Source organism: Nannobrachium achirus, assembly GCF_963921795.1.
Source record: "Nannobrachium achirus genome assembly, chromosome: 17".
Taxonomy (NCBI): Eukaryota; Metazoa; Chordata; class Actinopteri; order Myctophiformes; family Myctophidae; genus Nannobrachium; species Nannobrachium achirus.
In genome coordinates this window covers 18,510,589-18,538,579 of record NC_137824.1, presented here as the reverse complement: position 1 = coordinate 18,538,579, position 27,991 = coordinate 18,510,589, and the positions used below count along the sequence as shown (strand labels likewise).

The window sequence follows — 27,991 nt, the reverse complement described above, 5'->3', positions numbered from 1 at the left end:
GTTTTTCTTTTCTTTCATTTCTTTTCTGACACCGCCGCGTGACGGACAGAAACGTTGTTCCTAAACGACGGGGGGGTTGATTGACGCGCGTTCCCGTTCTTTTCCCGCTGTCATCTGGTCACAACAACGCCGCTCTCGATTGGGCGTCGATCCGCCGCGAGGGAGGAGGGGGAGGGGCGTCGGGAGTGATGTCACGACTGCTGCTGCTGCTGCTTATTGGCCTCTTCCTCGTAGGCGTTCCCCGTGCCGTTCTGGGCGTAGGCCGAGCTGGAGCCCAGGCCGTACAGGTGGCCGCAGTACTTGGCGTCGTCGATGTGGTCCTCGAAGAACATCTGGAGACCAAGATAAAATAAAACCCCCGTAACATACCCACACATCACCCACTGTCGGCAGGTCATGATAGGAGAACATTAGGCAGAAATGGATGATGAATGTTTGGCAAAAATGTGATGAACGCTAGGGAAAGATTTGATCGATGTTAGGCAAAAATGGATGATGAACATTAGACAAAAACAGGGGCGTCAATTGAGTATGGCAGGGGTATGCAGCTGCCATACCCTGGGTCCAGGGGGGAAAATAAAAGTTACTTTTAAATAAATACATGAATGTCTCTTTGTCTATCTGTGCTCATTATGTTGTTAAATTACAGTAAAATAACTACAAATGCAAAATGTAACAAAATGGTCACTTTAACAAGGTATTATAATTATATTATAATTACACTTGTATTATATTCTCCCCATCTTGACAAAATGGTATATTCCCAGGTTCCGCAGGTCAGCTGCACAGGTGCAATGCATTATTGTTAATTGTGGCACGTTTACTAACATGCCAAGTTTAGCTGCACTTCAACAACCATTCCAGGCTGCCATATCCAGCCGTAGAAACGGGGGAAAAAAATTGTACCTCTTAAAATAAATGTATCATGCCTGTTGCTAAGGTATGGCAACATGACTGGTGTCTTGCACGCGCGCACCAGTCATGTTGCCATACCTTAGCTTTTTCTGAACTGACGCCACTGGACAAAAACAAGGCAGAAATGCATATAGCAGAATTGTATGGCCATTTACAAGTTCACAACAAAAAAAGAAAAAAAGGTGCACCTCTCTCATCTTGAAGAAAGCCATGCCTGTGAGTAGAGAGTCCGATCCGGCCTGGTGCTGGGGTCCGATCCGCTCCAGTTCTAGCTGCTCCGCAACTTCCTGCAAGCCCCCCTGTCAAGCAACGGACCACCCTGTCAGTCCACATCTTCCCTTCCTCCACTGCAAAACAAGCTTCAGCGTTCAGTCCACACACGTTGGAATGAATGGGCGGGTGGCCACGCTTGGATTCCCTTTCCGGTTCTATTGTACATCCCATGGAACTTAAGACACTATAGGGCAGGGGTCTTCAACAGGGGGTCCTCAGAGTTACTACAGGGGGTCCTCCAAATCTTCCAATCCTTTTTATATTAAAGGACAACTCCGCCCTAAATCACTTCTAGGCTCATTTTCCTACTTATATTGATCCAAAATTACTGTCCATGGGGTCTATTAGGCAGATGTGCCCCTGTTGTCCAGTTTCCCCAGCAGAACCCAGCAGCTCTCATAGCATAGAGTGGAGCCTATAAGCCTATCGCTTTTACACTATTTGTTGTGGTCAAAAGTGTTTTTATTTTTCATGAATGTGTTACTTGTTGTCATTACAAACAAACACATCCATGTCATCGTTGTCCCACACAAGCCATCACACTCTGCTAAACAGATGTTATGCTTTTATGTATTTTGCCAAGTCCCGGAAAAGATGCCCTGTGATTGGCCAGTGCAGTCACTTTGATTGGCACTTGTGCCGAATGCTCACCCCAAAACATTATTTATGAGATTGTGGTGGCTTGTGTGGGACAATCAAGGCATGGATGTGTTTGTAATGACAACTAGTAACACATTCATGAAAAAGAAAATCACTTTTGAACACAACAAATAGTGTAAAAGCGAGATACAGTAGGCTTATAGGCTCCACTCTATGCTATGACAGCTGCTGCGTTCTGCTGGGGAAACTGAACAACAGGGGCATTCCTGCCTAATAGACCCCATGGACAGTCTTTTGGGATCAATATAAGTAGGAAAATTAGCCAAGAAGTCATTTAGGGCGGAGTTGTCCTTTAACAACTTGAACCCTAGTGTCCATATTCTGAGAACTTTAGCCAAAAATAGCAGATCTACAAGCTAGCAAGCAAGGCGTTGTGAGCTTGTAGATCGGCTATTCCGCTGCGAGGCGTTGCAAGCTTGTAGATCGGCTATTTTCGGCAAAGAGCTTTGGTGTAGAGGGGAGAAAGAGCAGACTGAGTACAGAGTGAAAGGTGAAGTTTATTAAGTATTGACGGTTCCAGTGGTTAAATATCTGAAAACACAAATTTACATGAATCCAAAATACACTGATGATTGTGCTGTCAAACGATGAAACAATATTATGGAATCTATGAAAAGGTTGTGGGGGTCCCTGCTTCATCTCTCTCTTAACTAAGGGGTCCCTGGCCTGAAAACGTTGAAGACCCCTGCTATAGGGCACCGCTACTCTGAGGAGAGTGAAACATAAACACGGTGGACCGCGATGCAAACCACCTTTTTTTCTAAAGCTTATCGATTACTCATCCCATGGAGACTTGAATTCATGGATATTTTTGTAGTTTTAGTCGTATTCCTAAAGCCAATAATTTGAGGAGACTCTTTTGTGTCTCCATAGGGAACATAGCAGGCGCTTTGTGTCCCCATAGGGAACCACTGCTGGTCAAAAGTTAAATAAACTAAAAGACACTGCCTCGTGCCTCTGAACAAAAGGTGGGCGCAGAGCTGCGTTCAAATACCTTGAGGTTTTTACAGCTCTTCATCAGGTATTTGACATCGTAGATGATGGGGAAGAACAAACGGAGGATTTCAAAGAAATCCACCTCCTCTTCAGGTAGATTGGTGTTGGACAGGATCTTGATCAGGTACCCAAAATCGTAGCCACTGAAACACACACGCACGGAAAACTGATGTAAGCTCTAAATACAATGAAGATATAAGGCATTTTTTATTGCGACCGTCAGGTCGCAGTTACTATCAAAACCTCCACCGCCTGTCTGTCCGTCTGTCCTACTCATATCTCCGCCATCGTTTCCCCTATCCATGTGAAATTTTCCACACACTCCTTGTCTGCCAATCCACAACCTCCACCCTTCCAGGGACCCCCGCAGCTCCAGGGACCCCCAGGGACCCCCTGCCAAAAAGCAAAAAAACTACCAAATGAAGCACCCAAATCGGCTGCTCACCGCGTTGCTCTGCCACAGACAAAGACATGTCTACACACATCTCATCAACATGGATCTCCTCTTTTCTCACATGCCCCTCTTCTAGCGCCACCATGAGGCCGGTTCTTGCACATTTTCTTGCACAAACACATTTACGGACACAGCTCCTACAATTTGTGCCCTAGAATCACGCAAATCGGTACATGGTATGTCTACACTCATGTCTTCAACATGGATCTGTCCCATATAGCGCCACCATCAGGCCGATTTTTTTAACACATTTTTGGACCTAAAATCACGCAGCGACCTGACGGTCGCTTATCTCCCGATTAGGGAGTCTTACTGGTACTAATATATACATATTGTATGGTCAAAATAATACCGTATATCACCATATGATCTCAGATCACAACAATGCGATTTAGGTTGAAAATGATCAAATTTATTAAAGTTTTATATCTAAAAGGGGAACAGTCATACTAGCATGTAACATATGGTTCTCTCTCCTGACTTGTGTAATAAAGAGTTGGAGAGACATGAGGGCCCGTTACTGAACAAACACTTTATAGAAATGATTACTACCAGTAAGACTCCCTAATAATAAGCGGAGATAAGCGGCCGTCAGGTCGCATACACAAACTTTAGCAGGCAATCGTAGCCAATCAGGAGGGAATATGGGAAATGGGACAGATCCATGTTGATGACATGACTTTAGAGATACTGTGTACCGCTTTGCATTATTTTAGGCCAAAATCTGTAAGAGCAGTGTCCAAAAATGTGTTTTGCAAAAATTGGCCTGATGGTGGCGCTAGAAGAGGGCCATGTGAGAAATGAGGGGTGGAGGTTGTGAGTTGCCATCCAGGGAGTGTGTGTTTGCAAAGTTTGGCATGGATAGGGGCAACGGTGCCGGAGATAAGAGTAGGGCAAAAGTGTGACGTGACGGACAGATGGACAGACAGACAGCCTGTGGAGCTTTTCAAAGTAACTTGCGACCTAACGGTCGCAATTAGTACTTTCTTATTCAACGCTAGGTTGGCAAAACAGGGCTAGTAGTTAGAGAAAGTTAGCAGAGTCTCAGGAAGGTGTCTTATGAACTTTGTCAAACCCAATTCATTCTGAATCCAATGCAAGCATTTGTTTTGCAGGAAAAACATTCCTTGGGCAAAAAACGGCCCCCACAAAACTATGGAGTCATCACGTTTTGTGGGTCCGTTTTTAGCCCAAGGAATATTTTTTTGTGCAAAACAAATGCTTGACAAATGTTTGACCCCTCACATGCTACTTAAAGCAGAATTATTGTTTGTCTTATTTTCCTGTATAGTAAAGTCAATGACACCGCAACTTTGATTGGCTCCCACAAAGTCTCCCAGGGGAGTTGGGTTTGACAAAGTTCAAAGGTGATAGTAGACACCTTTATGAACACACTTGTGAAGAAAGCTATTGGTAAGCATTTAGACTGGTAAAAGACTTGGCTAACTTTCCCTAACTATAGCTAGCCCTGCGTCCTACAGGGTTCCCACTCATTTTTACCAATTCATTTCCAAAACTTTTCCAGAATATTTAACCCGATTTCCAGGACTATATAACAATAATTCAGCTCAATAACGAGTCGCTTGCTCCTATGCACAATGCCCAAAGACCGGTAGTGTATGCCAGTGGTTCTCAACCTTTTCAGGCCGTGACCCCCGAAATAATCATATTTGAACTGGGGACCCGGCACCCTGACGAGCACTAAGACATTTATTGTGAAAATAGCTGATCTACATGCTTAGTGAGCATGTAGATCTGCTATTTTCACAATTTCTGCCTCTAATATTTGACAATTTGGCCAATGTTTAATTTGTCATTTCAGAGGTATTAACAAAATCAATAACCAAAGACAATGCATAGCTATTTTTCCCAGGACCTTCCAGGACCCTTGATCAATTCCAAAACCTTTCCAGTACTGGAAAAATATTTTTTTCTAATTTCAAAATATTTCCAGGAATTTCATGACCGTGTGAACCCTGGTCCTACCTGTGGAAGGACAGCCACTTGACGCCCTCGCAGAGGACCACGCCCGACGTCATCAGCAGCTCGGCGAAGTAGAGCGTCTCGATGCCCTCGTCCTCGTGCTTCTTGAACTGGATGCCCGACGTGGTCAACAGCTCGATGGAGTCCTGGGCATACATGTCCTCTCTGATCAGCCACACACACAACACACACACACAATTTGTATTACTATTTGCGCCAACATCGACGATTTAGGACGTAGATATTCTGAAGGCCATTTTAACTCATCCAGTGCCTATCCCGAACAAGTTCGTCTTTTCTTCGGCAAAAAACATTTTTGGACCAACGTGGGTGGTCCTGGCTCGTCCAGCGCTTCCCAACGAGCCATTTTAGATGGTCCGACGATTTATTCCATTGAAAATGGTTTAAAATAAAGTTTAGACCCCCCCAATGTTCACCGAATATTCACTGTCGGCGGCGCGACGTATTCCAGTGTGCCGATCCCGAACTAGTACGGCTTTTTTAATAAAATGAATAAAATAATCCGAGGCCGCACCAAGCCTGGCTCAAATTTAAAATCTAGGCCGCCGACCGAAAGCCCTTTCCACCGACCCGTAATCGGGTAACGCTGCCGCATCGCGCCGCCGAATCCAATACAAAGTCACATCTTTAGAGAGCATTTTCTCTGAACTGTGTTCTAATCTTAGCTTGAACGTTTTATTTACGGCTTAAATCGCCGAATATCTATCTTCTAAATGAGCCATCAGCCTATAGCTATCTGTAGCCATTCCATCCGGGTCCTTCTCATCACAAGCACAAACATGTACACACGCGTCACTGCCACGTGGGTCCCTGTATGTTACTACGCTGGTCTATGAGAGAGACCCTGGCCACTCCACAGACCCCAAGTGGCCCGGCACTGGAAGTGTTAAACCCTAACGCCTAAATATTGTATGATTCAGGGGTTAAAGCCAAAATAAATCCCAAGACTGAATATTTTCAGACCATGTGCCAATATGTGATTTTAGAAATATGGTGCGCGCAGCACACACCAATATTTAGGGTGTTTCCCTGAAGTTCTGAACTGCCTTCACTGAATGTGTGTGTGCCAATCCATGCTTCATTTTATAGAAGTATCTTCTGAAGTTCTGTTGTATTCTATTGCTAGTCTGGCCAATTCAAATACACATGTCTTGAAATTATAACTGTTTTTTTTTAGTTTGGAGATCACATGACTAGCGTTTTGACTTTTTTTTTATTTTTTTATTTTTTTTGCAGATCTGCACTGATCTCAGAAACAGCCTCTATGGAATCCTCAAGACTGAAATCAGTCCCCAGGACTGAGAACTTTAACCCATGATGATTTTATCAGACAAAGGAAACAAAACAAACTAAAAAACAACAACGGTACGTACAACATAAAAATAGGCCTGTCGCAATTATTACATAATCGCAATTATTTTAGATGATTGCAGTTATTTTGCATAATCGTCAAAATCGCCATGTTGAAAGATGTTCATACATTTCCAAAGAGTTTCCAAAAATTGCAGAAATCAGCTATTTGCAAAAAAAATAAAATGTTTGTATCACAATTAACCATCAACTTTTCTAATCGTGACAGCCCTTGAGCTCTGCATAAAAAAGAAGAAATAAGTAAAGAGAATGCATAGTATTATCTTACGTCGGAGCGGGAGACTTCCTCTTTCATTGTTGTGTCGCCCAGATTGCGCATAAACCCTAACCTTTAACTTAACACCATGCTTAAACCTAACCTCAAAACCATGTCACTGACCTGGGAGAAACGCCGGGTGAAGACTTGAGAGAGAGAGTCCAAATACGTGTTAAGTTAATATTACTAACTGTTCCCTGTTAACTATGACCGGTGTGTTATTTGATACACTGTGAGCTAATGGAGGGACGTTTATTGTGAAGGTTTAACCGGAAGAGGCACGGCCTCGGTGAAGGAGTAAACAGAACATGGCGGTTGTGACGGCGGAGTGCCTGGAATAAACTTGTGTCAAAGAACCCTTAAAGTTGTATCATTTCGATTAACATGGTAGCAGAGGATGGCTGGAAACTACAGAATCCCACCCGGCTTCGACGAAAAGAAGCCATATGAAAGTTGGAAGAACGAGATCGCAATATGGAGCAGAGTTACAGAGCTCGCGAAAAAGAAACAAGCACTCGCCGTCGTTTTGGCGCTATCGGGCAGTGCAAGAGAAACAGCGATGGAAATACCCGTGGATGACTTGGATAAAGACAATGGTATGACCACTTTGATTGCAAAGCTTGACAATTTGTTTCTTAAAGAAGAGAAAGATCAAGTCTATGAAGCTTACTCGAGCTTCGACCGGATAAAGAGAGACTGGAGCGTGTCCATGGCGGACTATATTATTGATTTTGAGCAACGTTATTCTCGTTTACGAAAGTACAAGATGGAGCTACCAGACGCTGTGTTGGCTTTCAAACTATTGGATACTGCGTGCTTGGACACAAAAGATCGCCAGTTAGCTCTCACAGCATGTACAGATCTAACGTTTGCGTCCATGAAGTCAGCATTGAAGAGGATATTCGGTGGAAAGACGTCACCTAACACTAACAGCATGGGAATCAACCAAGAAACAGCGTTCGTAACGGCGGACCAGAGACGACAGAAGGGCATGTCTTGGCCTCAAATGGATCAACAGAGGACCACGCCAGTGGTTGGTACAAATCCTTTGGACAGGTACGGTCGTAGATCAAAGTGTGTGGTCTGTCAATCAACTTTTCATTGGGCCAAAGACTGTCCACATAAAAATGAGCAAGCGAAGCTAAATGAGGAAACTGAAAGTAGTACAGATGTGGCAGAGGAGTGCAACATTACCCTGTACACTAAAGAGCCCTACGATGGAGAGAAAATATCACCCACAGCAGCAAAAATCGTCATGACAGAATGTTTTGGTTCAGCAATAATAGACACTGCATGTACGCGGACTGTGTGTGGACAGGGGTGGCTAGATGGCTACATAACTGAGCTGAGCCAGAAAGAGTTGAATGATTTGAAAAAAAGTGAAAAATGCAGTCGTAGACCATTCAAGTTTGGAGATGGAAAAATGGTGTACTCCACTAAAAGTTTAAAGATTCCTGCAAAAATTGGAGAGACAAGATGTCATATTGAAACGGAAGTTGTCTCAGCTGAAGTTCCACTGCTTTTAAGCAAAGCATCCATGAAAAGAGCTGGGACAGTACTGGACATGGGGAATGACAGGGTGGTAATGTTCAACAAACCTGTGAAACTTGACTTTACAAGCTCTGGTCATTATTGTGTGAAAATAATTGATGGAACAACAAAAAGAGAAGGGATGGAAAGACCCAACACTGCTTTGCATGCAACAAGAAGGGCTTTAACAGAATCTGAGGGGTCAGAAAGAAGGCCGAGAGCCCTACGGAAACAAATATGCCACACTGAAAAATATGAAAGTGGAGATCGAGTATACTACAAGCGAGTTGACTGTCCTGAATGGAAAGGACCAGGAGTTGTCATCGGTCAGGACGGTGCAGTGATTTCTGTCAGACATGGAGGAACATGCATTCGAGTGCATCCGATCAGATTGAGGAAAGTGAACACAGAAGATATGGATCAATGTTCAACGGCTCATTCGGAAAATGTCACAATCATTGGGCAAGGACAGGACATTGCTGGACATGCCGACAGTGACATAAAGGTCACAGAAGACAGCATACCTGTGATGCAACGAGGACAAATGGAGACAACACAAATGACCAATGGGGTGCAAAATGAAACAGGTCACAGAGTTGACAATACAGATACACATGATGGTACAGAGCAGAGAACAGATGTCACTCAGAAAGCTAAGTGCAAGTACAAGAATACCACTGATTTATGTGATGATGCATTTGTAATTGATGATGTGCCATACAGTATACATGTATGCAAGGATACATTTGAAACAAATGATGTACCATTAACAAATGTCACTGACACTAATATCCCAAGTGTATGTGAGGATGTGTTTGTAAATGAGGATGTATCATTTGACTTAGCAAAACATGTTGAGATAAACAGCTGTGAGGATAACAATGTTTTTGAGGTAGTTAAAGATGAGGGACAAAAAAGGTGTGTCTATGGTCTGGAAGATGCTTCTCTCTCTTGGTACAACAAAGTGAAGAAAATAGTGCTGACAACAGGAGGAAAGATTTCCAAAGTTGATCCTGCCTTTTTCTACTGGCTAGATAAGGACTGTGCTGTGACTGGGGTTCTAGCCTGCCCTGTGGATGACTTCATATGGGGAGGCACACACAGTTTCTCTACCACTGTGATACCTCAGCTGAGATCTGCATCCCAAAATGGATGTGAGGAATAAGCCCACAAGTCATTGTCTCTGAAAAGAGACAAACTCCAAAGTGATGGACAATGACATGGACTTGGACTTGAATTATTTTATGGTCTTGTTCTTTAGCTGTTAATTCACAGCCTATAAAACATATTTCTTTATTATGTTGCACTATGTTCACAAGCTGTTCTTGAAATGTTTGCAATGCATTTTTTTTCTTTTTTTTAAAAAAGACAGTGAGTTTGTTAAGTTAATATTACTAACTGTTCCCTGTTAACTATGACCGGTGTGTTATTTGATACACTGTGAGCTAATGGAGGGACGTTTATTGTGAAGGTTTAACCGGAAGAGGCACGGCCTCGGTGAAGGAGTAAACAGAACATGGCGGTTGTGACGGCGGAGTGCCTGGAATAAACTTGTGTCAAAGAACCCTTAAAGTTGTATCATTTCGATTAACAATACTTACGTGAGGTTGAACTTGAAGTTGAACTGCCAGGTGGAGGCGCCACCTGGCAGAACTATGCCTAAACTTAACCCTAAACCTGGCAAAACTATGCCTAACCTTAACCCTAAACCTGGCAAAACTATGCCTAACCTTAACCCTAAACCTAACCTCACAAACACCATGCTTAAACCTAACCTCAAAACCATGTCACTGACCTGGGGGAAACGCCGGGCAAAGACTTGAGAGAGAGAGAGAGAGAGAGAGAGTCGGAATACTTACGTGAGGTTGAACTTGAAGTTGAACTGCCAGGTGGAGGTGCCGGGTGGGTATTCCCCCTGTTCGTTCATGAAGGTCAGGCCCAGCTGGATGATCTTCAGCAGGTCAACGTTGCAGCGCAGCAGCTGGTACTGGTAGTCTGCGTTGGAGCGGAACTCTCCGATGGGCCGGGCCACCACGCCGGGAAACTCTGTGTCCTGGTCCACCACAAACACACCGTCAGTCAGTATCCTGTGTTCATGTTGTCACAACAACACAAGTACAGGCACACGACACACGTACAGTCCCCATCGACACGGACATAGGAAAGACAAAATTGTGTCAAAGCGACCCTCCGTTCTCCAGTTATCGGCAGTTGAATATAGTATGTCTAAGCCTAAATACAGACAAAAGGCAAGGAGCGGAGAAAAGGGCAGTTTTCCCAAATCGAATAACAAGGAAGTGGACGGTGGACTGACTGGCTGAGATATTGCGATCACATTAAGGCGGCGATCAGACGACATCGTTTCCACAAGAAATCCACAAAATGAAATGTCAGATATGCCTTCCGTTCAGAGTTTTTGAGTGAAAATCAGTGAAACGATCCTCCTTGCGTTTCCATCTAAACCGGCGAGTTACAGGGAAACCGCAAAATGTGTGATCTCATGACTGACGCTGCACACACGACGTGGAGCCTGTGCGCTGCCATGGTGATTATGTAAACAAGTGCTTTGACAGGAAGGAGAGTGGACATGATGTCACACACTGCCAGATAGTGTGTCACTGATAGTGTGTCACTGCCACCTAGCGACACTACATTTTCTCAGTCCCTGGTTGTCTTCGTATGAACACTGGAACAAAAAATGACAACGCAACGGGGACCTCGCCGTTCTCTCTACAGACCATTGTCGTCTAAACGTGCCCTAAGACCCGGTCAAATGGTGACTCATATGTTAGCGACGAGCACCTTCTAAAAAAAACACGTTTTTGCAGTGTGGTCCTTTGAGGAAAAACTAACAAACGTAAAAACAGGTGTATGGCAGTAAATGAGTTACCAGCAAGGTTTAGGAATATATAGGAATCGTTAAGATGGGATCGTTAAGGAAACCCTAAAGGAATCCCAACCCTAGTTGTGAGTGTGATGTGAACAGCGTTGGTGTCTGTGTGGTGTCAGGCAGTCACCATGGCGATGTAGTTGTATTTGCGGATAACATGTCGGATCCTCTTCAGCTCGTCGTCCAAGTTGTTGGCCCAAACCTCACATATCCTCTGGCTGTGGTCCACAGTGGCTGCGGGCATAGTGGACTCCTTTGGAATCTGTACGCTGGACAAACACAAAGACATACTATTATGATGTACACCAGGGGTCTTCAACAGGGGCTCCGGGACCCCTAGGGGGTTCTCAGAGTTACTACTACTTTTTATATTAACAACTTGAACCCTAGTGTCCATATTCTGAGAACTGTAGCCAAAAATACAGAGATTTTGTGACCAAAATCAGCTGATCTACAAGGCAAGCTCAAAGATCTGCCACTCATGATGCTTTTGAGCGACACTGTGGTATGTTTTTTTATGTATTGTTTTGGTGTCCCACCAGCACGTTCTATCCTCACATTCCTATTTCTGACCATTGTGTCTTTCTCAGTTTATGGGCAGATCTATGTAAGCAGGTTTCAGAACGGGCTGTCTGATTGCTACTGCTACTGCTGTGCTGCGTGGGGGTTGGGGAGGGGTAGGCAGGCCTGAGAAGGAGGCAGGAGGAGCTGGGAGAGGGTTGGGGAGGGGTGGGCAGGCCTGCTGAGCAGGAGGTGGGGAGGAGTGCTGGGCCAAAACTGGCTCAATAGCGCAGTCCTCCCACTCAGGACAAGGTGGTACTGCAGCTGAAAATGCTCTGAAATCCAGGCAGAAATGACAGGGGCTCAGTATCAGGGGCATAGTTCTGCCGATTTAAAATGACTCCAATACGGAACTAAAACTTCCTATGATTGGCCGCTAGTTGCGCTGTTTCCCCCCGCCGATCGCAAAAAGAATTGCCCTCCATTGGATCCCATTCATTTTCCCCTTTCGTTTTCTAACCTTAATTAACATTTTCATGAATACTGTATTGTTCCTATCGCTAGTTAAAAATTGCCTTTCAATCATCATCATATTCGTTTTGTCGAAATGTGGTCCAATGTATTTTAAAAGAAATTATAAAGTTGCGGGGGGGCGTGGCCAACTAAACTGATACCAGCCGGCTGTGTTCTTCTTCGTGTGCTGTATTTCGGGAGGCTCCGACCACATTCTCCCATGTATCCCTGCGTTGCACGTGACCGTTGGCAGCCAATAGCATCTCTGATGCCTTTACAATTCTATGATGGCGACACCCATTCCAAGGGGTAGAAAGGGCCATTTGCGCTGCATAGAAACCAATGGCTTCGCTTCGTCCATATTTTTCTACAGTCTATCTATGCTCTGTATTCAGGAGTGGTAATTTAGCCTCAAACCTTTTGAAAAACGTTATTGGGACACAACCAATGTTATATAAATTATTTTTAAATGCATGGTGTAGAACCTTTAACCACTCATCCCTATTATACACTCTATATAAGTAAGGCCCGCCTCCTATTTCCCCCTCTACAACAAATCTCTTTCGTGAAAATATGTATTACCATATCTAATGAGAAGCTCACTGAACGTGACTCCCGGCCACCAGGTTCCTTTTACTGTATAACCTGTGGCGATCATCTTATTAAAAATGCACACATTATCAAGTTAAACATCGCTGCCATCCAGGGGACAACTCAATTATTTATAAGACTTCAGTTACCAGCATTCAGAATTAAGCTACTTGACTGCTAGTAAGAGCATGCAGCAGGGGTGGGGATGAGACGATAGGAAGATTTCATATCTCGATTATTGTGACAAAAGAAATCGCGATTTACGTTATTATCGCGATAATCAAAAGCCATTATCCTGGGGCGAACCCCCCCGCGTTGCGACGCGTTGTGAGCTTGTAGATCGGCTATTTTTTTTAAGACATTTGGTAGAGAGTGAACAAAAAAGACTGTATCAAGTATGTATATTATAAGTATTTTTTACCAATAGAGGGTTTATATGGTACCGAGCAGCTCGACAAATAAAAAGTGAATTGATCCCAGTGCATGACGGAAGACGATTTCCCAATAAATTAAATCTCCACGGTACGATTATCGTGAGTGTTTTTTTATCACGATAAACGATAATATGGCGTATCGTCCCATCCCTAAGCAGGGGTGGGCAACTTCGATGGTGGAGAGGGCCACTATATTTCCACACTCAATCCAGGGGGCCACATGATTGCATACTGGTCAGAAAATAAATATAATTTGGGGGGAAATACTGAAATTTACTTATTTTTATTTGCAAAAATAGCAGATCTACAAGCTCACAATCATGCATAGCAAAGTAACATTTTGAGAATGTAGATTGTCACTGCATTATAAAATATAAAATCTTAAGCTTAAGTGGTTAATCAGACTAAAAACTGTAGTCGATTATGTTAAATCAACTATAGTCTTGCGTAGCCAGACTACTATTCCACAGTCTCCGAATGCTATATAGAGTCTGGAACTAATGTCATTTCGGCTAAGCAGCAAGCTAAATATTAGGGGTGTAACGATACATTTTAACAGCGATAAGATACGCATCACGATACATGGTTAACGAAACCATACATGGACGATATTGGTTCATTCATGGCGATACGATATGATTCGATTCAATGATTTAAAATCGATATAGTAACTATTTAGCAAAGACATTAAATCTGTGTAAAACGTGTACAAAATCTATTATTATGGAAGTAAACACTGTGATTATCTAGCAAATACGGTAAATGGACATTATATTTCAACATGGACAAACCCAATCTCTGTGTGACATGATCACAGAGATTACACATATTTATCGATAGAACAAGAGTAGCTATATGGAATGGAAAGGTAATTAGACCCCTTTTTCATTTTCCCCCTTAAAATTGCCTAATACAAGGCACAAATACTTGGTTTCCATACAATCAATTAGGCCTATTTGCATTGCAAAACGATTCGATACCGATTACCGGATTTTATAACGATACGATACAAAGCTAAAACGGTACGATATTTTGCTTTTGAAAACAATATAGTAGATCATTGCAAATTAAAATCGATTTTTCGATTCAGTTACTATATCGTTACACCCCTACTAAATATGCTTAGATGATTTTTGAGCGGTGCTAACCGCTCCTATAGACCGCTTTTTTACCAAAACTATGATGTCACAAATGATGATGACATGAGTTCGCTAGACCAATGAAACACTTCGATTCTGTTGATCTGTCCATGATGTCATAGTCACAGAGGCACTCGATTGGTTCACCCTGATTTAGAACGCGTTTAGGCCGTGTAAAATACGTCATAACGCGTTTAGGCCGCGTAAAATACGTCATAAAAAATTATTGAGCGGTGCTAACCTTGAATTTCAAAATTATATTAGATGAATATCACTTATAAGCGATAAAATAACCACACTTTTAGACAGACTGTGGAAAATCTTACAGGTTATAAATGATAGGCAGGTAATACAAGTTTAAAATACAAATGAACAGACTTTGAAAAACTAAAATATTCATCTTCTGGCCTCTTCTCGCCTCTCTGGAGGCCTCTCTGGAGGTAAATAAGGTCACTTATCATTACAATATGACACTCTTACAAGCTACAATCCGTAGCTTGGTCAACTAACTGATGAGAAATGACAATAAAGACTTATGTAGTCTGAGCAGACCTCTAGACTGACATCATACACAACAAAAAGAATATTGCCATGCATGCCTATCAACACTGATTTGCGCAGGAATTAGTTTGCACCTTTCTTCCGCTTTAACCGGGTACTCATCATTCTTCTTACGTTACCCCAGACTGTATGACGGGAGCATTTGCAAATCGCAGAGTCAACAGTCTGGCCACGCGAGACTAAATCAACGATATCCTTTTTGCGTCTGTTGTTGATATACAGTATAAAAGAAAAATAAATGTCCAAAAATAAGTGCTTCTCAATTATTTAATTCACTGAAAAAGAAGTGAATACAATAATCCCTAAAAAACTATAAATATTTGCAGCCTGACTATGTATCATTTATTATCCTAAAAAAACATCATTCACATCCATCGAACCATCCATATGTACCTGGCTGACTGCTAGCCCTACCGACCGTACGTTCATTTTATTCATCTTTCATTTCCATATTCTACACACACACACACACACACACACACACACACACACACACACACACACACACACACACACACACACACACACACACACACACACACACACAGTGCATACATACATTATATACTAGTAAGACGCATCAGGGCGACATGCGACCTCGCCCAGGTTTGCGTCAATTCTTGGCCAGTGATGTATATCGGACCAGTTACTCATAATGGAGACCCCTGGCACCCATATATGGAGACCCCTGGTACCCATATATGGAGATCCATGTCTGAACCAGCCACACAGATATGGGCTGTCTTCCTCCATGTATGGGCATTCCCATATAAGTCCTGTTAGATATGGGCTTAATATTGATGACATCAGGGATCTCCATATGAACATCTGGCCATCGATATACATCACTGGCCATTTGGCCAGTGATGTAGATCGATGACATGAGGGATCTTGATATATGGGCATAAAAGGGATTCTGGGGAATACCTAGTCCATATATGGACTTTTACATAGGTGAAGTCACCTGTGATGTCACAGTGATGTATCAGGGGAACCACAGTGACCTATACAGACAGAGATATGTGGACAAGTAGTGCCGGTTTTCATAGTAAACCTACGGTCGCAAAAACGTATATATTTTGACAATGGCTACACATTTATCCAGAGTCATTTTGGGCATAAACAAGAAGTTGAATGGTAAACATGACAAGTATACTTAACTTTACATTACTTCAGAGTCAGACCAATATCCACAGCATACTTTTCTTTTTTATTTCTTTTTGACATTTAGGAAAGAATAGACAATTTAACTTTGAGGTGCCCACAATGTTTAGGTACCCACTCTACCAGTACCCTTTTAACACCCACATATAGCCTTGTGAGGGTGTTATTCGCAACACTCTAACCATCCATCCCGCCTGGCTGACATTTGCATGGTACCCACTACCCTAGCCGCAAATTGCAACACTAGATTTTTTTTATAATCGGTTGAATGCAATACCTCCCATAGGGATCCAATGCATCAAAACAGTTTTTTGCTATCTGATTGTATTAAACGACTTCAAACTCACCAATATTGTGTCTCTATGGAAAGCTTGGAATTTACTCTTGCTATCTGCAAAGTGTTTGTTTCAGAAAAATCCACAGTAGACATGTTAGGAGCTACTTTCTATCCAAGAAATTTGGTTCAGGTGATAATTTTTTCTAAGTCCTGGAGTTTGGAAGCCTCAAGCGCTCGTGGAAAATCCCTCAACGGTCCTGTGACCACCTGGTTCTAAATGTCACATTATGCAGGAGGCAGCAGGACATGGCGTTATAGAAGACGAGCGCTTCCGAAGTTCAACACTTAGAAAATAAACCATGTCTGCTCGGATTTCTTGACAGAAAATAAATCATAACAATTATACGGTGGATTTTTCAGAAACAAACACTTTGCAGATAGCAAGAGTAAATTCCAAGCTTTCCATAGAGCCACAATATTGGTGAGTTTGAAGTCGTTTAATACAAGCAGATAGCAAAAAACTGTTTTGATGCATTGTATCCCTATGGGAGGTATTGCAACCCTAGATTCATCCGATTATAAAAAAATCTAGTGTTGCAATTTGCGGCTACCACTACCCATAGTCCTGGCACCCATATCATAATACCCAATAGGCCTGGCATCCACAGCCAGTGGTATCTATAGCCCTGGTACCCATAGCATGGTACCCATAGCAAGGCACCCATAGCAAGGCACCCATAGCATGGCATCTGTAGCCCTGGCACCCATAGCAGAGTACCCATAGCCTGGCACCCATAACCCATAGCCTGCATGGCACACACAAGCCTGATATCATTAGCCTGGTATAGCTCTGGCACACATAGTCTGCATGCCAACCATAGCCATGGCACCCATAGCCCTGGCTGGCACCCATAGCCTGATATCATGGCCTGGCACCCATATAGTCTGGCTGAGACTAAAAGCAGCAGCATATTGGGCCAGCTAGGTTGACAGTAGCACAGTAGCTCTCTGACAAGGTATTTAACCATCGTTTGCATGACAGCAGACACACACACACACACACACACACACACACACACACACACATGCCATGTGTCAATTGTATGAAACATTGACATTAAAACAACACAAAACAGTGTTTCAGTGACAAAAAGGCGCTGCTGCAACAGCAGCAGCAGCAACACTTACTCACATCATGTGTGTGAATCATTCTGAACGTTTACACAGAAAGAAAGCACGTTACCAATGTCTTTATTGTCATTTTTATATCTTACCGTTCTCCAAACTGCACGGCTATTTATTTCTGTTGTGTTTGTTTAGTACGCCTGTTACTGTGTCAACTCAACACACGTGCTCTCCTCTCTCGGGGTTGGGGGGTGGGGGGGTTTTAAACAAACTTTTGTTATAGTTTTTTAGTTTTATATTCAGTTGTTTTATTGTCTCGAACATCAACCTACAGCAGCCATCATAGCTGAGCCCCCGGAGCCGACGTGCCTACGTCATGACGTAAAAGAGAACGTCTATCTTGCGTCAGGAGCGAGAGAGCTGGCTGCTAGGGAAACCACGGCGCTCCCTTTTTGTCCACTGCCCCCTATCGTTTGGTATCGGTAACGACATGTGGCAGCACGTGGATGGATGTGCAATTTTTAGAGCATTTTAGAATTTCTATTCTGCATCTAGCTTAAAGGAGTAGTTCACCCCCCAAATGACTTTTTTCTATTGATTACTCATGCCTTGGAGACTTGAGTTCAATAATATGTTTCGTTTTTTGTTGCATTCCTAAGACAATAATTTGATTTACAATAATTGTACCCCCAATGATTCCGGATGGGGACCCACCCGAATGCATTTGGGTACCCATTCAGAATCAATGGGAGTACATTTACTATAATCAATTTTTTGTCTTTGGAATGCGAGAAATACAAAGAAATATTATTGAACTCAAGTCTCCATGGCGTGAGTAATCAATAGAAAAAAGTAATTTTGGGGTTGAACTACTCCTTTAATAGTTCCCAATAGCTTTCTTCACAAATGTGTTCATAAAGGTGTCTACTATCACCTCTGAACTTTGTCAAACCCAACTCCCTTGGCCTTGGGAAACTTTGTGGGAGCCAATCAAAGTTGGGGTGTCACTGACTTTAGGTCTACTATACAGGGAGGGAAATAATACAAAACTATGGGTTTTTCATGGTCCATGAATCCAATGCAAGCATTTGTTTTCACGAAAAACATTCCTTGGGCTAAAAACAAAACTATGGTTTAGTGATGAGTCGTCACTTTTCTCCCAAGGGAGTTGGGTTTGACAAATTGTGATAGTTGATAGTAGACACATAGTTGATAGTAGACACATTTTTTGTAGACACATTTATGAACACATTTTGTGAAGAAAGCTAAGCATTCAGTTCCCAGATTGGTCAAAGACTCTGCTAACTTTCCCTAAGGCATAAAGAAGACCCAAATTTAGAGTGAACATTTTTTAACTCAAATCTTTGCTTCTTGGGGTCCCTGGAACAAAATATTTTGAGATGGGGGTCCACGGCCAAATACATATCATTTTAGAAGTCCTTGTCTTGACATGACAAAGTTTGAGAACCACTGATATGTTTTTTTAATTTATTTTTTTCTTTTCAGAAAAATGTTTAGGATTTACAATTCGAAGACATAGAATCGGCCTATTATCAGACAGTGGTTCTCAAACTTTGTCATGCCAAGGAACCCCAAAATGATGTATTCTAAATAACCTTTTCTGACCACGGCACCCATTATACTGTTAATCTTTAGAATCTTATTCTTACATTATATAATCGACGTGAATATGCACATCTTTCCACCTGAGATAGGCTGTCACAGCGAAATATCTGTTTCCTTCAGAACTGACTGAAAATAACTTTATACTTTATGTTTAACCACTTGACACCATGCATCCCTATTCTGGGGGGAAAGTTCTCACAACGCGTGATGCGTTGTGAGCTTGTAGATCTGCTATTTTTGGTGAAGAGAGTTGGCCATAGATGGAAAAAGAGCTAATCAAGCACAGTGCAAATCAGGTCTCTTTTAGTGAAGTGATATTGATCTATTGATATTGATGAATTCCAAATATTATCAGATTATTCTGCAGCACCCCTAGACTGGCGTCACGGCATCATAGGTGACGGCACCCACTTTCGGCAGACCCTGATTTAGACAGACCAGTCAGTGGTTCTCATTTGGTATAGGAGGCTCTGTGAACAGTGGCAGCATGTGTGGTCTGGATGGGAACAAGGCTGTCAACGGATGTTTAACAAAAATGTAATGCGTAAAATGAAAAAGAGTTAAAGATACAGTATAAGGGCCCAAATGTCTAGAAGGGCCCAAATGGTTACCAACTCTCCATCATTTAGCTGGGGACCACCTGGAACCCCCTCAATGACCACTGGTGGTCCCCAGACCACTGGTTGAAAACCACTGCACTATACAAAGTCGGGCAGAACACCCAATTCATTCAGATAGTGAATCTTGACAATAACCTCTGTGAAACATCGGTTAGGGCAGTTTCTTTGCTTTAAAGATGTTAAGATTTAGATTTGTTTTCTGTATAGCTGACATATGAAGCATAAACCTTCAGTCACAAGTATTCATGGTGGTTACTGGTGGGGTGGCGGTGGCTGTGGCTCAGCGGGTAGAGCAGGTCGTACAGTAGTTGGTGGGTTGGCGGTTCAAATCCCGGCTCCTCCTGTCCACATGTGAAAGTGTCCTGGCAAGACACTGAACCCCACATTTCCTCCAATGAGTGGGTCGGTGTCAGCTTGCCACTTAGAAAATGGGGATGCTATATAGGCTATATAAAGTAAACTTTTCAAATATTTGTACTGTAGTAAAAAGTACAATATTTGCCATTGAGATTTGGTGAAAAGTATAAAGTATATTAATAAAGAACATGTATTTAGTACAAGTTTAAGTCAAAATTGTAGGGCTAAATAAAGTACAGTAACTGTAATGGAAGGAGATCTCCCTGCTCCTTGCACTTTTCCATCCTGTGGTCGAGTGGGACACCTACTGATTGAAAGTAGGTATTGCATGAAGGTCAAAGCACAATTTAACTTTTATCTTATAGCCCACAGGGCAGGTGGGCTGTGTCACATGTGAGGAAAACAGGAGGGGTCCTACTGTAGATGATTTTGATACACTTGGATTTTTATGAGACGTTTTATTACTATTTTACCATTTACTAAGCTGGAACAGAACAGTTAAAACCAGTTAGATGCCCTAAGGGCGAGGTCGCAGCCATTAGTGGCGAAGATTACGCGGCCATAGTTACCCACTGATGATAGTTACTCCATATATATACAGCTACCCGACACATCTTGCTAACTTAACTAGGTCTCACCTAATAAACTCCATATTTTGACCTATAGGACGATCTACAGCTCCATATATGGAGCCGGAGAGGACATCTACTGTTTACATCAGTCTGATGACTCTCTGATGTCACAAGCACACAGCCAAGCACTATATAGAGGATGACAAATGAATGAGGGATTTTGAGTGACAAACTAATGAGGGATTTTGAGTGACTAACAAATTAATGAGGGATTTTGAGTGACAGGCAGGATCTGGTGGCTTTCATGCTAAGTAGAGAGCTATGGTCGCAACTACACACAATGATCATTCCACCTGCCATAGGCTAGGAACAGGAGATTAATATTGCATTCAGTGACAATTATATGACAACTGTGTGCTCTTGTTAAGAGCAGTGTTTCTCAAATGGGGGTATGAGTGCTCCCCATGGGAAGTACAAGGCTACGCTACACAAGAGAAAGTGGAACATGTATTCATTTTAATGATTATGGTATGTTTAATGGTTGCGGTACATACAGTATAATAATGATAAAACATTGAAAAAAACTTATGAAACTGCTTTTCTGTAAAGTGATGAAGCAAATCAAATCAAAAATGTGATGAGCAACTGTTATTGAATAGGAAGCAATAGGCCTACTTAGAATATTCACATCATAATACCGAAATGTTACTGAAATCTCCTCAGGAGGCACTAATTGCGACTCTTTCTCTCTATGTCTTATTTGTAATGTTATGTTCTATAAAAGGTGCGTTGCCTTTATGATTTCAGACTTCAGTGGTGGGGTTATGGTTAATGCAGTGACAACTGACAACGATGGATATCTTTGTTTTCTCTCCTATCGTAACGTGTTAAGTCATTAAGCATTAATGTGTGTAACATGTTGCTGGTACAATCACCAAGAGGATAGTGGAGAGTGTTCATTGTTCGGTGTGAATATGCTTTTTCTTTTTTAAGGAAACCTCACTGATTGAAACCGTTTTTACACAGATTTAGCGTTTTTCTCCAGAGTGGACAAGCTGGTGTCTCTTCAGATTACTTAACTGACTGAAACCCTTGTCACACAGTTTACAGGCATAACATTTTTCTCCAGTGTGGAGACGCTTGTGAGTCTCCAGACTACCTAACCAACTGAAACGTTTATCACACTGTTTACAGGAGAAAGGTCGGTCTCCAGAGTGGACAACCTGGTGTCTCTTCAGATTACTTAAGTGACTGAAACCCTTGTCACACATTTTACAGGCATAAGGCTTTTCCCCAGTGTGGAGACGCTTGTGACTCCTCAGAGTACTTAAGTGACTGAAACGTTTATCACACTGTTTACAGGCATAAGGTTTTTCTCCAGTGTGGACCACCTGGTGTCTCTTCAGAGTACTTAACAGACTGAAACCCTTGTCACACATTTTACAGGCATAAGGTTTTTCTCCAGTGTGGACACGCACGTGTTCCTTCAGGGTACCAGACACACTGAAACTCTTGTCACACATTTTACAGGCATAAGGTTTTTCTCCAGTGTGGACACGCAGGTGTTTTTTCAGACTACCCAATTCCCTGAAACTCTTGTAACACTTATTACAGGCGTAACGTTTTTCTCCAGTGTGGACATACTGGTGTCTCTTCAGGCTATCCAAGTATCTGAAACCTTGGTCACACTGATTACAGGTGTAAGGTTTTTCTCCTGTGTGGAGACGCATGTGCCTCTTCAGCTCACTTAACTGACTGAAACTCTTGTCACAACGTTGACACTGAAAAAGTTTTTCTCCAGTGTGGAGATGCTTGTGAGTCTCCAGATTATGTAACCAACTGAAACGTTTATCACACCGTTTACAGGAGAAAGGTCTGTCTCCAGTGTGGACAACCTGGTGTCTCTCCAGGCTACTTGACCAACTGAAACTCTTGTCACACAGTTTACAGGTGTGAGTTGTCTTTCCTGTTTTTACATATGCTGCTTGAGTTGTAGTCTTGGCAAACAGTTTCTGACTGTGAGGTCTCTGTTTGCTTGTGTCTCCATGTTTCTGACTGGTGACGGAGCTGCTTGTCGGCTGACAGGCTGCGGTGAGGATCTGTCCGTTCCTCACCATTTGCCCGTAGAGGTCGCCGTGGCTCCTCTTGATGTGTTTGTGGAGGAAGAGCTGAGACGTGAAGGCGTAGGGGCACTCTGAACAGGAGAAGACCTGAGTCTGAGAAGCCTCTGACCTCACTCCTGAGAGAGAGAGAGAGAGAGAGAGAGAGAGGGGGGGGGTTACAATCAGTTAACATTGAACAGTTTCAGCTGAAGAGGTGAGTCTTCAGGCCATGGCAGAAGCTAGGGAGTGAGTCTCTCGTTCTAAGTGCGACAGGAAGTTTATTCCACAGTTGGGGGCCAGGAGGACGAATTGTCTATGTCAGGTCGGACGAGTGGATTTTTATCCTGGTGTTTTTTAGCAAGGGTTTTGTCAGCATCCTTGTGTTAGCTGAACATAGGGTGGACCCCCCGGGAGCCAGTGGAGGGAGCGGAGAAGGGGGGAGACATGTGATAATTTTGGCTGGTTGAAGACCAATTGTGCAGCGGAATTTTGGATCAGTTGGAGAGGCTTAAGTGCACGCATACGCCATTCCTGGCTTATTCTTACATCTTTGCTTTGTTGCTTGGTCCAATTCAACCCTCTAAAGTGCAGCACTGCAGACCAGTTTTTGTTGCATGAAAGTTTGTGTACGAGTTCGCACGTGTGTGTGTGTGTGTGTGTACATTACATGCAATGTTTATATAGGCTATACATGTATACAGTCAGATAGACATTTGACAGTCAGACATATCAATCTACAGACCAGTCTGATCCATTCCTAGATGCACTACTCAGTCATACAGGTTCCATGTTACCTCCAGCAGAGCTCTTGTTGTCCCACAGCTCGTCGAAGATGATTCCCAGCTCCTTGGCGTACTCGTCTCCGTACCAAACCAACAGCTCCTCTCCTCTGGCCACTGGACGACAGCAGCGGTACAAGACCCGTCCTCGATGCTGGAACGCTACCAGGTTCTGTTCTGTCTCATTACGGGCACAGTTCACATACCTGCCACACACACACACGCACACACACACACAGTGGAAGAAAAAGTAGGCAACTCATTTTGCAAAACGTCCCATTTAAAAATCTTTGAAAATAGCAGACCTACAAGCTCACAATGCGTCGCATCGTGAGCTTGAAAGTGAGTGTGACTACTATTAGACTACCAATTGGGGAACCTACCCCCACCCCACCTTAACTCTTCCCATGCCACAGAGGTAGATTGACGTAAGTGACAGTGCCAATGACGTATTTTGACATATATAATAAAAATTGAAATATGTCAAAATGACCTGAGATCAGAGAGATGCTTTTCTCTGTTTGTGTGTTGGCTCCCTCGTTTAGCTGATTGAGAAAATGTGTGTCCATTCTAGTGGATGGACACTTTTTTTGATTCATTCAGCTCTATCTCTGGAACCATTTGTCTGATTGACAAAATTATTTTTGCCACTGAATCACAACAACTGTGTCTGTTTCTGTGGGGGGAAACATCTAAAAAGAAAATCTTTTTTTTTTCCATTGCACAGTAAAGAAAAACATACAAAATCCTGGCACAGGGACCTTGGGCCATTTTGGCCCTGGCATGGGAAGTGTTAAGAATGCTGAGGGAACGGCAGGCAGGTTTCTTCCCATATCTAAGCAGTGACCTTGAGCTCATATTCTATGAAAGAGATTGTTTATTTCTGTTCAGATGGGTGTATGACTGTCTCCAGATAAAGTGTTCATTTTAACTTTTTAATTTCTATCTATACACCTGTAACATTTGATTACACACACGTTTTGAGCTTGTAGATCGGCTATTTGTTACTTTTGAGTGAGTAGCGCATTAAATACGAAAAATCACACCCGTGTGAACTGAGCGGTGGTTGTGGTGTATGTGTGTGTGTGTGTGTGTGTGTGTGTGTGTGTGTGCATGTGTCCATGCGGTGGTGGTGGTGGTGGTGGGGGTGTGTGTGTGTGTGTCCATGCGGTGGTGGTGGTGGTGGTGGTGGTGGTGGTGGTGGTGGTGGTGGTGTGTGTGTGTGTGTGTGTGTGTGTGTGTGTGTGTGTGTGTGTGTGTGTGTGTGTGTGTGTGTGTGTGTGTGTGTGTGTGTGTGTCTGTGAGTGAGTGAGAGGGGGTGTGTGTGTGTGTGTGTGTGTGTGTGTGTGTGTGTGTGTGGTAAAACATAGGGATAAAGTGGTTTATGTATGTTTTTTATAATATTACAATTTATATCAGCAAAGTAACTAGTAACTACAGTTTTCAAATAAATGTTTTGGAGTAAAAGTACAATATTTGGATCCGAGATTTAGTGGAGTAGACGTAAAAGTATTGGAAATACTCAAGTAAAGTACAAATAACTCAAAAGTGTACTTGGGAACAATACTTAAAATATAAAAATATAAATATACTTAGTTTCTTTACAGTTACCACTGCATATTGATAGGTGTATAGTATAGATTTATGAGTTTAGCCTAAAACCAGAAAATGATGTCCCACCTCATCCAGTTGGATCGAGTCTCATCCTTGGCATCAATGTAGTCATAACCGCCTTTCTTTCTGCGGATCTAAAGACAAAGAAAGACATTATGTTTAATTGTGACCGTTGTTGATTGACTCTCACGCTTTGACATCACGCTCTGACATCACTGTGATGTCATGGGAACCAAATCCCTTTATCCCTGTGATGCCAGGGGAACCAAATCCCTTTTATGCCCATATGGAGATCCCTGATGTCAACAATATTAAGCCCATATCTGTGAATGCCAATATACAGTATAATCACTGTGATGTCAGGGGAACCAAATCCCTTTTATTGCCATATATGGAGATCCCTGTGATGCCATGGGAACCAAATCCCTTTGGTCAGATGGCCAAGACATGGCGTGACCTCGCTTTTCGCCCTTAGGCGTCTTACTGGTAAGTAAGCGCAAAAATAAACAAAAAGGAACGAGGAACATTTCAGGAAAATTTCAGTAACGCCTGAAGACTTGAAACGGTACATCTGTATGGATTTGGGGGAGCGTGACATGAAAAGGTCATTCCACAAGTGCTGGTCTAGCGCCACCATTAGGCAACAATTTCACATTGCACTACCACACACACTTACTCACCACTAGTCTGGGATCACTTCACTTTTCGGGTTTGTAACCGGTTTGGAGCGGAAACCACAACACGTCATGTTGTAGTACTCAAAGGACTACAATTTGCCGGAAAGATCAAACCGGATTCAGTTTTAACCCAAAATAATTCCCCTGCGCTCAAGGACATACTTTTAGGGCCTACCTAATAAAGTCCTCGATGCGGAGTAGTTTTGCTTTTGAAAAATTAGTTTGGTACATGCATCTTTTAGTCCAACTTTTAGCGACTGGTAGGACCACACTAGGCTACTCGAGCATTTTAATAGGGATTGGGGAAACAAACGGTGGGAACCAAATCAAAGCGACGCCGCTTCTTCTAGTGGTTTCCACGCTTTAGGCGGAAACCAAATGGCCTGTTGTGAACGAACACCAGGCTTTCCCCAAGAAAGCCTGGTAGGCGAGGTTACTCACCACCCAGGAGTAGCCGCTCTTCACAGCTTCCTCTCTCGGTGTCTTCACTCCTTCATACTTCCCAAAGTGAGTCCCAGCATTAAGCTTAGTGTCCCCACAGTAAAACACTCCTAGACCTGCGTTTGGGATGCGTGACCGCTTAATCTGAAAATGCACACACACACACACACACACACACACACACACACACACACACACACACACACACACACACACACACACACACACACACACACACACACTAGAGAAGAAAAAATATTGTTAGATGAATAGTTCTACAGTATGTGTAAATGAAGGTGCTTTATACAAGTATTGTGCATTACATTCACCCATTCACACGGAGGAAACCATGCAAGGCACCAACCTGCTCATTGGGAGAAATGGGGAGGTTCAGTGTCTTGCTCAAGGACACTTCAACACTAACTCTGGGGGAGCCCGGGATTGAACTAGGAACCTCCCGTTTGCCAAGCAGCCGTTCTCTGCAGCCACTGTCGCCCCATACAGTATGTCTACTCTAGTGTATATCGTTGCTTTTCAACCAGCCAAAAATGTCACATGTTTCCCCCCTTCTCTTCTCCCTCCACTGGCTCAAAGTACAAAACACTGATGCTGGCCTTCACAGCCAAAGGTATGGCACCTCCATAACATCAAAGCCTGATCCATCCAACCCTACCCTATACAACCCCACTCGTTCACTCAGATCAGTTAACACAGGGATGCTGACAGAACCCTCTCTAAAAACCCCAGGACGATCCACTCGTCCTAGACTCTCCTCCCTCCTGGCCACCAAACTGTGGAATAAACTCCCAGTTGCACTTAAAACGGCAGACTCACTCCCTAGCACCGTAGCACTTGCCTACCCTCAATGACCATACATTTAATTTTAGGTAAAGCATCTTTTATATGTTTTTTGTTTTTTATAAAGCTTTTACTGAATAGGTGCTTGGTCCACCTACATTTTTCTTGGATTACTATTCTATGCATTTGATGTTGATGTATTCATGTATTTCCTTGCTTATTGTAAATCGCTCTGGATTAAGAGCGTGATAAATAAAATAAACAATTTAAGATATTGTGTGTGTGTGCGTGTGCGCGTGTGTGTGTGTGCGCACGCGCGTGTGTACCTCAAATCCAGAAGGCAGCCTAGGCAGGGTTTTCCTGGCTCTGTCAGTCTCTGGTAGAGCTACTTTATCATAGTCCTCTATGAAGACAGGAGGTCCATGTTTGGAACATTCCTTTAAAAAAAACTCCCCACACTGATCACAGACTGGGCGCATGCACACACACACACGCACACAAAGAGAGACACACACACAGAGTTGAACAGTGCTGCAGAGTACTGTATGCATGTGTGATATGCGACTAAAATATTGCAAAGTATTCAACTCATTTGACATGGACCGAAAAAAGACAGTCAGAGAAGGAGAAAGGGATTGAGAGACACAGAGAGAGAGAGAGAGAGAGAGAGAGAGAGAGAGAGCGAGAGAGAGAGACATAGGCATATAGAGAAAGGGGGAGAGAGGAATAAAGAAAGTAAACAGATAATTAC

General features: G+C 42.9%; 1 protein-coding gene and 1 long non-coding RNA gene across 2 annotated transcripts in view; one reads left to right on the top strand and one right to left on the bottom strand.

The window, feature by feature from the left end:
- Window positions 1-27,991, top strand: part of LOC308301613 — a 418,458-nt gene that overhangs the window by 262,384 nt on the left and 128,083 nt on the right. The gene's annotated exons all lie outside the window — the stretch shown is intronic.
- cnot7 (CCR4-NOT transcription complex, subunit 7) lies at window positions 192-11,593 on the bottom strand (the record flags this gene model as incomplete). The annotated part of the gene is made up of 6 exons (XM_080746043.1): window positions 192-332; window positions 1,104-1,214; window positions 2,843-2,987; window positions 5,285-5,446; window positions 10,319-10,512; window positions 11,477-11,593. The coding sequence occupies 6 exons, from the start codon at window positions 11,591-11,593 to the stop codon at window positions 192-194; spliced, it is 870 nt and encodes a 289-aa protein (XP_080602169.1).